A 16,716-nucleotide genomic window follows, 5' to 3' on the forward strand; every position below is an offset into this window, starting at 1 on the left:
AAATAATAATAAAAAATCAACATGAAGGTTTTCTTTTGCATTATAAAGTCAAAAGAAAAAGGTATATGTGTAAGTTAAGATACTGGTGGCATGCACTCCTGTTATTACTGCTGAATTACTACTTCACATTAAAGATTCAACACCTTAGAAACGACGCAGGAGCGACAACGTTGCGTTTTGCTAGAATTTATTCAGACTGCCCTGCCACAGAATGCAAGGAAAAGGGCCGTAACGCCTCAGCGTTACCACAGGAAGATTATAACGTGAGGGCTGCGAGGGACCCAGCCCCGCCATGGCCGCCCCCCGTCCCCTCCCCGCCATCACCGGGCGGGAAGAAGCTGCCGGAAGTGCGGGCGGAGCGGCGGGCGGGGCGCGCCGTTGCCAGGCGGAAGTGCGCCGGGAGGCGGCGGTTGGCGTTTAAAAGGCCGTGAGGCGGCGGCCGTTGTCCCGCCGGCTGCGGTCGAGCCCCGCGGCACCCCGAGGGCGGAGCGGATCCGGATCCGATCGGAGCGGGGCGATGGTGCCCAGGGCCGCCGACCGGCTGCTGATCGTCGTCTCCATCCTGGAAGGTGAGCGGGGCGGCGGGGGCTCTCCGTAGGGTTCTCCATCCGCTGCCAGCGGTCTGCGAATGAGTTTGTGAGTGCTGGCGTCTGTGCCTGACTGTGCCAGTGAGGGCTTGTTGTTGCTGTTGGGGGCGTGTCTGTGCTTTCTGTTTGTAACGTGCTCTAATTCTACCTAATTTTATGACCTACTTCACACAATTATTTTTTTATCAGGCAGTGTAGCAATAAGATAAGGAGTGACAGATATAAACTAAAAGAGGGTAGACTTAGATTAGACAGTGGGAGGAAATTCTTCCCTCAGAGGGCAATGAGGCGTTGGCACAGGCTGCCCAGAGGAGCTGTGGATGCCCTATCCCTGGAGGTGTTCAAGGCCAGGCTGGATGGGGCTTTGGACAACCTGGGCTGGTGGGAGGCGCCACAGAATCACAGAATTTCTAGGTTGGAAGAGACCTCAAGATCATCGAGTCCAACCTCTGACCTAACACTAACAGTCCCCACTAAACCACATCCCTAAGCTCTACATCTAAACGTCTTTTAAAGACCTCCAGGGATGGTGACTCCACCACTTCCCTGAGCAGCCTGTTCCAGTGCCTCACAACCCTTTCAGTAAAGAAGTTCTTCCTAAGATCCAACCTAAAACTCCCCTAGCACAACTTTAGCCCATTCCCCCTCGTCCTGTTACCAGGCACGTGGGAGAACAGGCCAGCCCCCACCTCGCTACAGCCTCCTTTAAGGTATCTGTAGAGAGCAATAAGGTCGCCCCTGAGCCTCCTTTTCTCTAGGAGGCTCCTCTTGCGTCCCTGCAAGAGGGCTGGAATCAGAAGGTCTTTAAGGTCTATTCCAACCCAAACCATTCTATGATTCTATTTCTCTGGCTACTTATGTTGTTTGCCAAGGTAATTTAACTTAAAGCTTAAGATTCTGTCTTCTGAAAGGCATGTAGCCCCTTCCCATTTGGTGAAATATGCAAATCTTAACAATTCATTTTGCCACTGAAATTATTAAGCAGAATATAGGATGGTGATGAATCCAGGACAAATCATAAAATCATTCATGTTGTAAAAGAACTCTAAGATTGTGCAGTCCAATCATTAACCTGATACTGACAAGTCTACTGAACCACTGAAAGATGTCTCTAAGCTCTACATCTACATGTCTTTTGAAGACTTTCAGGGATGGTGACTGGACTACTTCCCAGGGCAGCCTGTTTCAGTTCAGCAGAACCCTTTCAGTAAATAAATTTCTCCTAATATCTAACCTAAACCTCCCCTGGTGCAACTTGAGGCCGTTTCCCTTCATCTTGTCACATGGTATGACCTTAAACATTCTGTTAATCCAATAATGATTTTTTTTTTTTTTTTTGAAATCACAAGTAACTGGAAAAACACCTTTCACTATGCTCATGAGGTCATGTTCCCTGCTTCGATGTAAGACAGTGATCAAATCTTTAATGAAGGAAGGATGTTTAAACTTTCCTGTTTGTTACCTTTTGGCTTGATCTCTTCCTCGTCATAGATTTATCAAAATTAAATCATACTGGTTGCTGGGTTTATTAATTATAATTAATTGCAATTCTGAATTATGTTAATTATTATGTGTTACTTAATATCTCACTGTTTCTGCGTGCTTCACAAATGGTTTGTTTTAAACTTTTAAATAGTAAGAACACATTCTTAAAATCCAATCTTAGAGTATATCAGGGAAGATACGAGAAACATGGGAAATATTTTTATGTAATCATTTAAGATGAAAATATGAGCTCTCAATTTTTTTTTTTTAGTTATGATGTCTTGCTATTACACTCTGTTGCAGGGCGCTATTTTCCAAAACGACCAAAGTACATGCTTATAGTTGAAGCCAAGTTTGATGGTGAACAGCTGGCTACTGATCCTGTAGAGCATACTGATCAGCCAGAATTTGCCACTGAATTGGCTTGGGAACTTGATAGGAAAGCACTTCATCAGCACAGGTAACAGTGGAAAGTTAAATCTGAAATAAATTAAATTTGCTCTGGAGTTCAACTTATTTTTCTTGTGCTTACAGCTACTGAAATACAATGTTTGTATTATTTTCACTTGAGCTTTTTTGGATTTTTCCTTAGAAGCCTTCTTTTAGCTATATGTTGATCTACCGTTTTGTTTCCACAGCAAACTAAAGTCATGTGTGAAAGATAAGTGAGTTTAAAAGCTTCTAAAGCTTCCATTTATAGTACTTTTAAAAAAAAAAAAAAGTCAAATGAGAAAAGCTATAGTTTAAGCATTGGATTCAAGCTTCCCTTATGTATTGTATTCTATGACACAGAATTAAGTTAACTTTAAGCTTGAAAAGCCTATGTAAAATCTCTTTGAAGATTTCAAATAAAGCTGAGAAATTGGATTTGATTTCCATACATGTCATTGGTTTTGACTGAAAATATTGAGGTAGTACTTTTATGTGTCAAATAAGTTCAAAAGGCTATATAAACTTTGAGGAAAGAAAAATGGCTGAATGTATTTTATGCTAGACACTTCAGCTGTATTTTTAAGAACTTCTAGGTGCTTTGCAAAAATCTTTTTCTCACAAGTGTAATTGCAGTTTAATGCAAGTTGCATTACTTATTTCTTGCACATCGATAAGATTGGGTTTATTTAACATGACTGTTCTTATTAATAGCATTTGAGGCTTTGTGAGATTCCCAAGAAACTCTTCTTATAAAATTATTCATTTGCTCATTCTCTGTTGCTTCATGCTGAATTTTTGGAAGTTCAGTGTAAACTCAGTTGCTGACCTGTTAGAACTAGCTATGTTATGAATTTCAATAAATTGTTTTTGGTATGCTTGAAACTTGTGAAATACTTTTTGTGAGCTAACTGCAGAAATAACTTCAGCATCTTGGATTTCAACTGAAATGTTCTTACAGGCTGCAGCGTACACCTATCAAACTCCAGTGTTTTGCATTGGATCCTGTATCTTCAGCTAAAGAGAATATAGGCTATATTGTACTTGATTTAAGGGCTGTGCAGGAAAAGAAACAGGTATAAAGACTTTACAAATTGATGTTTTCACAACAGTGCTGCTACAGATAAAGTAGAATCTGAATCGAGGCAAAGACATAACTTTTGAGTCTTGTTTTGAAGGAGTATGAGTCCTACTTAAGATCTCTTTAAAAATAAAGTGCTATTGACTGTGTAAGAACATGGGCAAACAAAAGCAATTTTGTACTAATCTTAACAGAATGATCTACAATATGAGAAAGCTAAGTATGTATATTTAAAAAAAAATTGTGCACTTCTGAATTTGAGAATTTAAACACTTCTAAGCAACGTATTAAAGCATTGCTATCACTTACCAACTACTTCAATAAGTTTTTACAAGTTATTATTGAGCAAGTGAATTGAGTCTCCATCAAATCAAGACTTTAGAGCCTGAAGTTGTTTTTGGTGTGTGTGTTTGTTTTTTTTAATGTGTTTCTGTGCAAGATGTTGTAGGGGTTCTAGCCCCTTACATGGCAGGGGGGTTGGATGGGGAGGGACAGACATGGGACATTTATATTGTCTATATAAAAAGCATTCATGAAAATTCTGTGTTGTGCTTGATCAAAAAAATTCTGACGTAGATCATGACCTGACCCTGGTTTCTTATTTTAAATCACAATTCATAAGGATTTGTGATTCATATAATGCATTCTGCACCCTTGCAGCTGAAAACTTGAAAGTTTTCTCTTCTAAGTGAAGATTTATGGTGTATTTTGCTTGCTAACTTGTCTACTGTGCTGATCAGTTGAAAAGAATGTTCAACTCTTTTTCCATTCTATGGCATATTTAGTGTAGTAGTGTACTCAAAACAGACTCATTTTAGAAATGAATGCCAAGGTACATTTCTGTAAGTGACAAGGTAGAAATACTAGAGCACGTCTGTTCTCTGTGACCATATTTTAATTATCCTTCTGCTTTTAAAATGCCTTTGTTTTTGTTTATGCAGACACCAAAATGGTACCCTCTGCTTAGTAACAAGTACACTAAATTTAAATCCGAAATACAAGTAGGTGTGGTGTTGGAAACTGATACAAAAGCATTGGTGGATGGTTTTAAAGCAAAGGAGGCGCCCCCTAGAGAAGGGAGGGGTAAGTAACATGCTGTTATTGGCTTTGAATTAAAGGTGTTCCTGTGACACAGATCAACATATCACTTGTTGCAGACATGTTGTTTGAGCCTGAAGATATTTTTTTTGTATTGTAGCATTAACTAACACTACATGATACATACAGAAAACATGTCTTGTGATAATAACTCATAGGATTTCTTACTTTGGTAATAGTGTGATTTCAGGTGGACTGAGATGCAAATTAACTGGTCTTTCAAATCAGGATCAGGGACTCAGTACTAATGGCATTTCACTCTGGTTAGATTTCAGGGCTTTAGAAAGTTCTGTAAACATAGAAATAAGAAAGCTTCACAGAAAGCAGTTTCACTAGTTTGGACTTGAAATTGCAAGTCCTACAGTAGGGTACTGTACTGTTTGTTGGGTAGACTGCTTTTCTTTTCTGATTTTTTTTGTCAAGTTGAACCACTCACATTGTGTTCATTTACAAGAAATATTTGTAGCATCTACACTAAGTTAACTGTTGGGACTAGTTCTGATTCCTTTGTACTTTCAAAAAGTAATTAGTGAAATGTGTCAAGTCTGTTAGAACTTGAGTATTACTTGACAGTAATATAGTAGCCAGTGTCTTAATTTGTGCTGTGCTGATCAGTAAGTCTTGTGTCTGGGAATTTTTTGTGAGTTGTTTATTTTCTTTAAATCCCCTTAAAAGTTTGTGTTTAAAACAAAAAAGCATGTATTTACCTTCCCCCACCCAAAAATCTATTCCACTTAAAAACTGAGCCTTCGTTAGACTGGTGTATTTTCTCCTGCATTTGTTCTGATACGTTGTGTTCCTGCCCTGAAGGTAACTTTTTTGCAATTCTGCATTAGTAACTTGTTTATCATCATCATCTACATCAGTGGTTTTGTAAAAACAAAATACTCAGTTGCAGTGTTTTTCCAAGATTTCTGGCTCTGACTTTGTCTTCTCAGCCACATTGCAGGAGTAGCTAAGGAGTTCAGTTACTTAGCTTTCTCCTTTCATGTTCACAACAAAGCACCAGGAATTTTACGTACTCTTAAGTTTATAATAAATTAACAAATCATGTTCTTTTCCTCTACTACCTATTTTGTGACCTTTTGATCTACAAGCTGTCTAACCTGTCATGACACTGGTAGATGATATAGGAATTTCCTTCTCCTTTCGCCCCGCACTGTCTTCTACTTCTTGTTTTTTGTGGAGATAGAAGTCAAACAAGTTTGCAAGCCTCCTGTGTTTTTACCATCTAAAAATTAGTCAATGCCATACTTACACAATGGAGGAAAACAAGCATGTAGAATTTCACAGGTTTAAGGTTCATGTTCTAAGCATTGCATATGACAACACTAGACCACCCAGTTCTAGTTGTGTTGGATAGCTAATGGGATGTTCTTGTTTTTTGGATTCATGCACTTTGATTTTCACTTCACTGACCTGAGTGGTCTGATGTTTACAGTGTCTGAAACTGTGCCTTTTGGCTCATCAAAAGAGCTGTGCGATTATTAGTCTGCTGTAATCTGAGGTGCTTTGAAATGTATTGAATTACTGGTACTATGGAGTGGTAACTGGTAAACTAGAGTGGAAAGGGTTTATTCTTGAGTAGTCATTCTTTTTTTAAATCCCCGATTTTTATATCGTATCTTTTTTTAAAAAATGTAGGATGTGGAAACTAGAGATATGTATTTTAAGTAGTATTTTAAGTGTGCATTATGTACAACTACAAGCCCTGCATGCCCTGTCTTCTAAACATGCATAAAATACATTGTATAACATGTTTTTGTAAGTATTATTTTATTTAATTCAGTTCTGATTGCATCATTTTACTGTTTCAAAGTATGTGTAAACTATTTTGTTAAATACTGTCTCGCTGTAGCTCTACAAATAACTGTGGTTTCCCTGTTTCCTTGCTTTCAAGAGCTCTTCTGTTTATGTTTAGCTCTGAAGATGAGTTTCAAAATTACATTGGATCATAAGTGAATTCAATGATTTTAGATGTATCGAGGCTACTGGGCTACCTGGCTGGGGCATGCAGCAGATGTTAGAAATTCTGCCTGTCCCAGGAATTGAACTGGCTGTTACACTAAGTAAACTGTCTTTTTCAGTCTCAGCTGTTTAATAGTCTGTGGTTCTGAAGTCTGACCAAGAGTTCAGATTTCACTTGTTTCACTTTAGAGTTCGTTTTTAGAGGTTGAAAGCATATGGGCTGTCAGGATCTTACAATTGCAGGTGGAAAGCAGTGATCCATAGGCAGTAGATAGTGTTTTTCATATTGCATATTTGTTCAGTTTTTATTTTTCCTTCTGATAAAGAAATACAGGTGAGAAAATCAATGCTTCTTTTTGTTGTTCAGTGACTTGACCAGTCAGCTTGTAGTCCATGGTGTATATAAAGTGGCATGATTTTAACTCACACTAAAATAAGTTAACTACAGCTCTTTTTAACTGGCTTTACTTTAAATACCTCTATGTTGCTGGAGGCTAGCTCATTAGAAACAGTGACCATGGAGCTTGCACCCTGTAATCCCATTCACCTGTGTCTGAGTCCTGTTGTGACCATTTTCCTCTATTTTCTAGAGTATTATAAAAACCTCTAACGCAAGTCTCCACTATTTTATACACTGAAGACTTCATCTAAGTCTTCAAATGAGACATTCGAAAGCTCAGTGGAGTGAAACATCATGCTTCTGTCAACAGTTAGTCTGTCATATGCAATTACTGTCTTGCATTTTTTTTGACAAGTCAAAGAAGAAAGAGTGTGATGGACTCAGCCTATGAAATTAAGTTCTCATCATTGTAGCAATTAAACTAACATTCTTTATAGTAGTGTGCAAAACAATGTGTCCACTAAATAGAAATTATCTAAAAAAAATGTAGCTATTGTGAAGTATACTTAAACTTTTGCTTTGATGAAATGCTTTGAAAACAATCAAAAGATCTTCATTGCATGTGTGGTAAGAGAAATTACAGGTAAGTAAAGGTAAAATTATGATTATCAATTGCTGCAGGAATCTTGTATAACATCCTAAGTTAGTAATTTTTCTCTTCCCTATTAGTGTCTGCCTTTCTTTCTGGACTAGACCCTAAAAGTATTGTACCGGTCCTGATTGAAGAAGAGGGCTATCATCAGATTGGACCGGCAGAGTGTTGCAGAGACTACTTTGTTTTGTCTGTAACCATTGCATTTGCCACACAGTTGGAACAGGTTTGTTTCATGACCAGTTTAGTTTTGAAGAAGTACTATAGAAATATGCCTGTATTTTTGCCTTCCTATGCCTTATTTCTATTTCTAATTTCTAGGATATTTGAAGATACAACTTCATCTTGTTGCTTGTAATAAATAGCCTTGTCCCAATATTGAATTAATAAAAAATTGAATTTTGAAACATTTATGTAGTATTTATATGTCAAATTAGAGATGAAAGATCAGAATTGGGGGGGAGGCATTACAACTGTAATTTTAAACTATGCATTACATTAAAGTGCATAATTTATATTGTAACATTAAAAAAAAATGTGTATGGACCACAGCAGATTTACCTTATGAACTATTCTACAAAAATGTAAAAATGTCAATATAGCAAGTATGGTGGAATATTAAACTTCACCATCAGAGCTGCTTTCCCTAAAGGAAAGGGGCCAACTTCAAACCTTCCCAGACTGGCTCTTGAAAAGTTTGCCTAAAATTAGAACCAAAGGTGATCTTGAACTTAGGAATTGGCTTCAGTTTTCTGTTTGACATATATTCTTTTAAGAGTGCAACAATACAGGGTTTCAGGTCCCCGGTCACCCTGCATGTTAAATGATTCAAGCCCCTGCTATTTTGTCAAAAGGATTTGGTTGACTCAGACAAAAATAGTGTGCTTTGGGGAAGCTCTCAGGCATATTGTATACTTTGCTGTTTTTCAGAGAAAGTCCAGAGGACAGCAGCTAAATATAGTGACTGTTTCTTCCAGGCTAGTTGTATGGTAGGCTTAATTTTCTACTTGTACAGCTGTTAAAAACTGAACTCAAAGTAAAAGCCTATCTGAAAGCTGATAAATCTTAGTATTCGATAGAATGTAGTGGCCATATGCAAAAGTTCTGGAAAGATTAAATACCTTTTAAATTCAGTCTGTATGAAGTGGTAGAGTTTATATGTTGCTTAAGGGAAGGACTTAATAGCTTGGATAAAGTGTCAGGCTAATGTGATTAATTCAGCTTTAGACAGCTGCTGTGTCCAAGCTGTTCTGTACCACAACACTGATATGCTCTTCAGGTTTCTCTGCATTGTCTGATTTCAAAGTACAGGCTTGCCCAAGTTATGATGGCTGGAAGTTGTGACTTTCATAATGGTCTGGAATTATTGGTAGCTCAAAGTACATGACAAACTTTGCTTGGTCATATCCACTTCAGAGAAAATAATGTGACTTTAAATGCCAGAATTACAGGGGTGTGTGAAATAAATTCACTGATCACTCCAGAGCATTTGTGCCATTTGAACTCAACGGATGCAATGTCTAAAGAAGGGAGAAGCTCTGTTTTTGAATGTTCCAATGTTTTATTCAGTCATATAAGTTATGCTATAACAATGCAGATTGTTACATAGATACGGAATTTATTTATGCTATAAATACTTTGTGGAGGTGCTGTTATTCTTGAATATTTGTACAGGGCTTGCCATTATTGATTATATTGTATCATTTACAGCCCTTGGTTCTGGTATATGTTGCTAGTAGCTTGAAAGGGATCATTTTGAAAGTTTCTGGTGTCCTTGTTAACTGTTTTTGAATTCTATTTGAATGTTAACATGAAAATTTTCTTTTTAATTTTGTTGGAGCTGTAAACTGTGGTTCAGGATAGCTGCTCAGAAGTGTGAGATCACGATAAGCCCTTTAGTTTCCAAGGTAGTGCCTGAAGTTTGCTGTAGCTGTACAATAATGAAAGATTCCTTCTTTTCTGTTTCTCTCTTAGTTAGTTCCTAGTACTATGAAGCTTCCTGAACGACAGCCTGAGTTTTTTTTCTACTACTCGTTACTGGGAAATGACGTAACAAATGAAACTTTCACTGATTTAATTAATCCAAATTTTGAGCCAGAAAGAGCTTCAGTTCGAATACGTAGTACAGCTGATGTTCTTCAAGTTTATCTTTGTGCACAGTCAAAATTGCAGGTAAGTGTTTACTTTTCAAATGTGAATGGAAAACAAATTAAATGATGAAAATAAAAGAAACAGAATCTATCTCTGGTTGAAAGGGAAAATATTTTTTTCTGGAACAAGATTGTATTATAACTTGGTTTTCATACTAATGAGGGAAATGCTATAGCAGCAAGTTTTCTGTGTAGATGAAGTGCTTTTTTTTTTTTTTTTTTTTTTTTTTTTTTTTTTCTTAAATGATGGGTATATAGTGAACTGGGTTCCACATCATGATGTAAGGTAGAATGAATGAAACAGGACATTCTTGAGTGCTCTGAAGCCTCCTTGGAAATCAGATCATCTCAAACCCACAGCCCTGATTAGTGCTGCCTGTTAGAACCTCATCCATGCCAGCCATGGAGTGAACTCTTGAATAAGTTCTATAATCCATGCCATCAACAGGGCTTGTGAATAATAAGAGGTCTGGCTTTCTCCCAGTTCTCAGCCGAATGCTTTTTTACATACACTACAGCAATATTTGGGCTGTTAAGGGATGTGGCTTATCTTTAGCAACAACTTGTTGCTTTAACTTTGAATGTTATGTAATATGACAGACAGTGTTTATGATGATCTGCTTTGGCTTACACTTACGTGATCACAAAATTAGACAACTTTGCTGAGGATAGTACAGGGTTTCTAAACACAGCTGGTAAATAAGACAGTGACAGAATGTAATTCTGAGTATGGGCCCTCTGAAGTTGTCTTTTTCTTCTTCCTCCTCTGTACTGGATTATAGGATTTGAAGTTGTATAGACAACTTTAGTTTTGTTATCTAGGTTAGTTTAAAAATGTTACAGGAACTTTTATTTTTTTTGTTATCTTGAAATATTCTTCTAATGCTTGGAGAAACATGGGTACTGATGTGTTTGGGAATTTACCCTAGCCTATTGCCTTGAAACAAAGTATTTAATATATGTACACACTGTATTCTGATCTTTAATATAGTAATATATGTATATACACATAGTTTTACACCTCTTGGCATTAATGTATTCATTTTCTGGAAAAAAAGGTATGTTAAATGTTAAGGATCAGAATAGAATGCTGTGGTTTGCTTTTTAAAAAAGTTCGGACAAACGAACAAATTGGTGTGTAAGTTTCAATAATTAACTTTCACTGAGTGACTTCTAAAATTTTAAGATCCTTCCTTTACTTATATGGGCAAATATTATACTGCGGAAGGACGAAAGAGTTGAGACAAGGTTTGAGAAAGGAATAATGATCCTGATAAAGAATTAAGAATGTGGTGACTTAATTCCAAATATCCTTGCCATTTAAGTGGAGTCTAAATATAATAAAGACAGAGCTTTCAGAGAACTTGCTTTAATTGTTCTGTACATCATGGTTGTGCATCTCACATTAAGAGCAAGAGTTTGTAGTGTATTTAAAAAGCACAAGCTACTAAATTTGTCATCCAGAATGGATGACATGACAGGTCATCAGAGGGCAGCCAGCAATGATCTGTTGCTGTGCTAATACTTGACAAATCCTACCTGCTCAGCATTGAAATATACTCCTCAAAATATTTGTTGTCAGCATATAGGGACTAGACGAGGGATGAAGATATTTTTGTTGTATTTGCTGCCTCTAGCAGAGCTTTGACAGACAGTTCTGGTGGAAATGCATATGGCGGTTACATTCTGGTATGTCATACAGATCCATCTTTGCTGTGGTGACCAGTCTCTTGGAAGCACTGAAATACCCCTGTCTGGACTACTGAAGAAAGGAAGCGTGGAAATTGATCAGCACCCTGTGGCAATAGAAGGAGCATTTGTCCTTGTTCCACCAAATAGAGCTAAACAAAAGATGCCACAGTTGCCCTTGGATATGGCTCCTACCGTGGGTGTATCTGTAGTTCTGCAAAAGGAGAGCTTAAATGTACAGGTATAGGCTATTCATTATTTTTGATTTAGTTATTGTTGCAGTTTCATGTCTGAAGTTATTTCTAAGTCAGTTAAGTACCCATTTGAAAAAAACTTGCTTTTATGAGTAATCTTTTCATTGTTTAACTTCTCTGTCATAAAAAAAATCTCAAAGTTAAATGTTAAAAACAGACTATTTCCATGGAGCCATGATAAATGAGGACAATATCTCTTCAGCCTCTACAGCCTTTGATTCCCCTAAATGCTCCAACTGAACCTAAACAGCCACAGAAGAAAGTTCTTTCACCTGTTAGTGGAAAAACAGAGGGCCTGCAGCAGACATCCAAGGATGTCCCATCTCAGAATGACCACTCTTCCCCAACAGAAGATGAAGCAACAGAAAGTGAAGTGGAAAGTCTTAAGTTTGAAAAAGGCACAAACCTGAAAAAAACAAGTATGTGATACGATTTTTTTCTCCCTACTTGCTAAGTGCAGTCATTCTTGGATTATGTACTGCTCATTTGTTGTCATAATTCCTAAGCAAGTAAGAATTATGTATGTAGAATAAGTGATAGGATGAAAGTAAATGTAATTTGAACATGGTAGTTGTTGAAAGCACATGGAAGATCTGAACTGGAGATTTGATGTGTGGATTACAAGTGATACGGATGATCTTCAGCTTGAAAAATAATTCCAGATACACTTGAAATTACCTGAATTTGAAAATGCAAGTTTCAGTGCAAACCCGTGAAGAAACTGATTTCTTCAGGGAAGAGTAGCAGTGGTGTAAGGTTCAAGTATATTATTACATAAAACAGTAGGGGAAATGTAGGATTTTTAAGGGAAGCTCAAATTCTAAAGAAATGAATTGTACTGGGTCTGGCTGGGATGTTAACTTTCCCTGCAGCAGCCCATACAATGCTGTGCTCTGCACTTCTAGCTAGAACAGCAGTGGGTTTCACACCAGTGTTGTGTGTGCTGCTGAGCAGTGCTGGCACAGCATCAGGACTGTCTCTAACCCTCGTAGGGGGTGGGCAAAAAAATGAGAAAAGAAACATCATCAGGGCAGCTGACCTAAACCAACCAAAGGGTTGGTTTATATATACCATACCACATGATGTCACACTCAGCAATAAAAGACAGAAAAAGGAAGGGGGGGGTGGGCTCTCGTTCAGAAAATGTCTGTCCTCCCAAACACCGGTTACGTGAAATAAACGGTGAAAAAACTTTATTGTTACATACATGCTTTGCCCTGTTTTACTTAGCTTGTAGACTGACTGGGGGAGAAATTGAGAAGCAGAGACAGGAGGGGAAGAAAAACCATAATGAAAGCATAATACTCAAAACAATCCTTGTTTGCTAAATTTTACTGGATATGCATAGTCTTAAGAGATTGTATACAAATAAAGCCTAATAGTTATTTTCTAATAGCATTTGTATCACTGTTGTTTTGATGTTGGTCCTAAAGAGGTCCAGGTCTGCAGAGGAAAATCTGTGCCCTAGAACTTGTTCTCAGGATTTATCCACTATTTCAGACAAGTTTCTTTTAATTCTAACAGTTCCTATCTAAACATGGATTATCTTATATATAAAGTTTTGATACTTTCTATAAGCCCAGCAACCAGTTTGGGGGAGAAAATCCCAATTATGCTTTTTACTTATAGTAACTTTGCTACTGCTCATGCTTCTGGCAAAATGAATTGTCATTTTACAATTATCTTTCAGGGTTGGTGACTGAGTCTTGCAAAGAGGTTAACACAGAGTACACCGAAGAGATGCCAGTTATCACATTGCAGAGCAGAACAAAATCACCACTATTGTCAGATCTGCAAAATTCCAGTAATGCAAAATAACTTATCAAAATCAGTTAGTATGTTGAATGGAATCTTAAGTATAGCAGCAACTTAAATGAATTTTAACTGAAGACTATATGCAATTTTATGTTCTCTGTGAGAGCCTTAAAGCTCTACTCATCCATTTAATTGCACAAAGCAAAATTGTGACAAACTCTTACCTAAATGACTGAAAAGATTTAATTTCATTACTACACTATGCTGATTATCTGATACTGAAGTACTGAAACTTTCTTTTTTTGTGTTGATAATGTAAACAAAAGACTTCATAAAACATCAGGAAAACCGTCAATGCTAGTAGTGATATATTTTTTCCACAACAGTGGAAACATCTTAGATCAGAACAACTAGCAGTAGAAGGCAGAAGCTCTCCTCTGTCCATTCTTGCCTTTTTCTCTTCTTTAGTCTTACATGTTTCTGGGAGTTGCATTCTGGAGACATGTCTTTAAAACTTGTAGTTTGACATCTTGCTTTTTGAAACAGGTAGTGGGGAGGCTAAGACCCCAGTTTAAGTACATGAAAAATCTGCATTACTTCTGTGACTGACTTGATACAATTGAACAGGCTACTTATAGCATGGCTTCTGTTGCCCGAATTATAAAATGGGTATAACAGGAGCAATCCTGTCAAAGTGCATGCATGAGCAGATGTGCTTTGCAGACTTAGAGCAGTTCAGTTTTTATTTCAAATTAATCCTTAGCCTGGGAGCAGTAGTTGTGTATGCTTTCTTACACAAGTTCTATGGTTGACCAGGTGCTCTGTCCCTTTCAGTTCCAAACTAAATTGTTTAGTTAATTTGAAGAAAGCTAAATTACTATTTTTTTTTTTTTATAAGCCTGCCTCTTCTGTGTGCCCTTAATTTGGCAAGGAACAGTTAAGCATACTATTGAAACCGAAGCCTTATTCAGTTCTGCAGAATGATGCAGTATGTTAGATAATAGTTTTTTAATTTCTTGGAGTAAAATATACTTACATATTACAGAACTTCTAAGTTTTAAACTATTTTTATTTCTTCAAGAAGATTTAAAGTATATTTATTTAGAAGCAATAATTTAGAGTGGCTACTTTTCAATGTTATTTTAGTATTGGTTTATATTACAAGGAATTGAAATGTTTCAGGAAGTAACCTATTTGTACTTGCATACAAAATGAGATGTGTTTAATATATAATCTTTAATAATTTGTTATGCCCCAAGTAATATGCACGTTCTCTTCTGTGTTTTCAGCTGATGCTGCACCAGTAGCTGCATCTCAGTCCAACCCAGTGGGTGCATCCAGTTCTTCTGAGCCTGTGTCAGCACAGAAAATTGTCATTCCAGCAGCCTCTCACCATTTTTGTTTTTCAATAGACTTACGAAGTATACGTGGTCTGGAAGTTGGTTTTCCAATAAATTGCATTTTACGGTATGATTTATTTTTGTTTATCCTATTCTTGGTAATAAGTGTTTTTCTTCTCAAAACAGTATCTTTATAGTCAGTTTGCAGGCTAATGCCTTATTTTTATCATGAGTAGCTGAATGCTTTAGGATTTTCAACTAGTTCATCACTAAACTTCTGAGCACTGCAGTATTAAAGACAGCATATAACAGTTTGCCTGCAGTGTTGTTTTATTATATCTCTCACTTGAATATCAGAGCCCAGGAGGAACAGATCAATATTCAGTCTGTAGGAGATGAGTAATCCTCTTTAGGATTAAAGGAAGAATTCAAATCTTAGTAGAGAGAAGTAGCATCTTTTGGTTACACTGGTTCTTGGAGTTGAAAAAAAAAAAAAAATTTGTTTGGATACATGAATTTTGTGCCTTAGACAACAGTACAGAATTTCAGTGCTGGTTTGTAACAGCTTTATAGAAATAAGCTTGTTACTGCTGTTAATACAAAAGAAAAATTTGGGAGTATTTCTGTAGCATAAGCTCCAGAGAATATAAATTAGCAGGGAGGAAAATAAATTGAAGGAGTAAAGACTAAAAGATGTTAAAATTAAGGGCATTGAAGCCCCTATTTCTGTATTCATGTTGTGTATTTTTAGTTTAGTCTTTTTTTTTTTCCACTCTGCTAGTGAAGAGAGAGACTTTATCAGCTTCTTACTTTTCTTCCAGGTTTTCCATAGAATTTAGGGTCAAAAGTTCATAGATACTGGAATTATTATTATTATTATTATTTTTTTTTTTTTTTTAATGGAGAGGTGGGGAATAATTCCTGGTTGAATAATATTTAGCTCTTGACAGCATACATGTTGTTCATAGCAGTTAGTTTGTATTCTGGTTTTCATTAGGGCCACTTCAGTGTACATCTCTAATGTATGATTCTGTTTGAAGAAGTTAGATAATTGTAGCTGTAAAGGTCTGCATTTGCTTGCCACTTGTTTTAACAGTCTGGTTGAATATAGTTTTAGCTGGTCACTGGGAAATCTGTTCTTGATGATAAATTCTTGACGGAGTTTAAGCTTTTTTGAATGGGGCAAAAAGATGGTTGGAGGAATACTTTGAAACACAACTAATATAGATTTTTATCGTTAATGATTTTTCTGTTTAGGCTACATTATAAAGTGGTGTGCATGTAAAACAACATAAAATGGCTATGAATTTCACATAAAAGCAGATTCAGATAACACTTCAAAATTATTTTTTTCAAAATAGGGATAAGAAATAGGTTTTGTTCGTTTTTGCCCTTCAATTTTTAGTCTGATGTATGTGGCAATAAATTGAAAGGAAAAACATCACACTTAAAAACTACAATCAGCTGCAGGGTAAACAATTGCATTTAACAGCATGTTGGGAATGTTGTTTAATTCAGGTTTAAACAAGCTTTTAACAAATCTGCCTAAGCAGTTAAACTTTATAAGTGGCAGCTGTTGATACAGCATTTATTTTTATTTTTTTATTTTTTTTAGCAACTCAGCTTACAGCTAGCATTATCAGTTCAAGCAAATCAACGTTCAACAAGTTCTTGACTTCCCCTTTTTAATTTATCACAAACTCAATTTGCCAGTACAGTAGTTTTGGGTGACATTGTAGGTCTGTAAAAGGATGTGTCTTTCCTTTCAGTCAGTTGAACCGTGGACATTTAAAAACTAAATGCTTCAAATGTGACTCAGATTTTCAAGCGATTCTGGTATATATTTATACTTTGGTTCAACACCAGTAATTGATAAGTCTTAGTTGTA

The 16,716-nt window shown here is 36.7% G+C and overlaps 1 protein-coding gene across 4 annotated transcripts in view; it reads left to right on the forward strand.

Annotated features, from left to right (window-relative positions):
- The first annotated feature begins 422 nt into the window (after positions 1-422).
- Positions 423-16,716, forward strand: part of CEP120 (centrosomal protein 120) — a 40,147-nt gene continuing 23,853 nt past the window's right edge. For 2 of the 4 annotated variants that reach the window (XM_082783520.1, XM_082783522.1), the window contains exons 1-9: positions 423-569; positions 2,376-2,532; positions 3,463-3,577; positions 4,524-4,665; positions 7,718-7,866; positions 9,615-9,812; positions 11,493-11,720; positions 11,936-12,152; positions 14,778-14,955. In XM_082783520.1, coding sequence (XP_082639646.1) covers positions 518-569; positions 2,376-2,532; positions 3,463-3,577; positions 4,524-4,665; positions 7,718-7,866; positions 9,615-9,812; positions 11,493-11,720; positions 11,936-12,152; positions 14,778-14,955 — 1,436 coding nt within the window. In that variant the 5' untranslated portion in view covers positions 423-517. Of the gene's footprint in view, positions 570-1,823; positions 1,874-2,375; positions 2,533-3,462; positions 3,578-4,523; positions 4,666-7,717; positions 7,867-9,614; positions 9,813-11,492; positions 11,721-11,935; positions 12,153-13,423; positions 13,538-14,777; positions 14,956-16,716 lie in introns of those variants that run through there. The other 2 variants (XM_082783523.1, XM_082783521.1) reach the window with 2 other exon arrangements.

The sequence above is a fragment of the Aythya marila genome (assembly GCF_965140915.1).
Source record: "Aythya marila genome assembly, chromosome: Z".
Taxonomy (NCBI): domain Eukaryota; kingdom Metazoa; phylum Chordata; class Aves; order Anseriformes; family Anatidae; genus Aythya; species Aythya marila.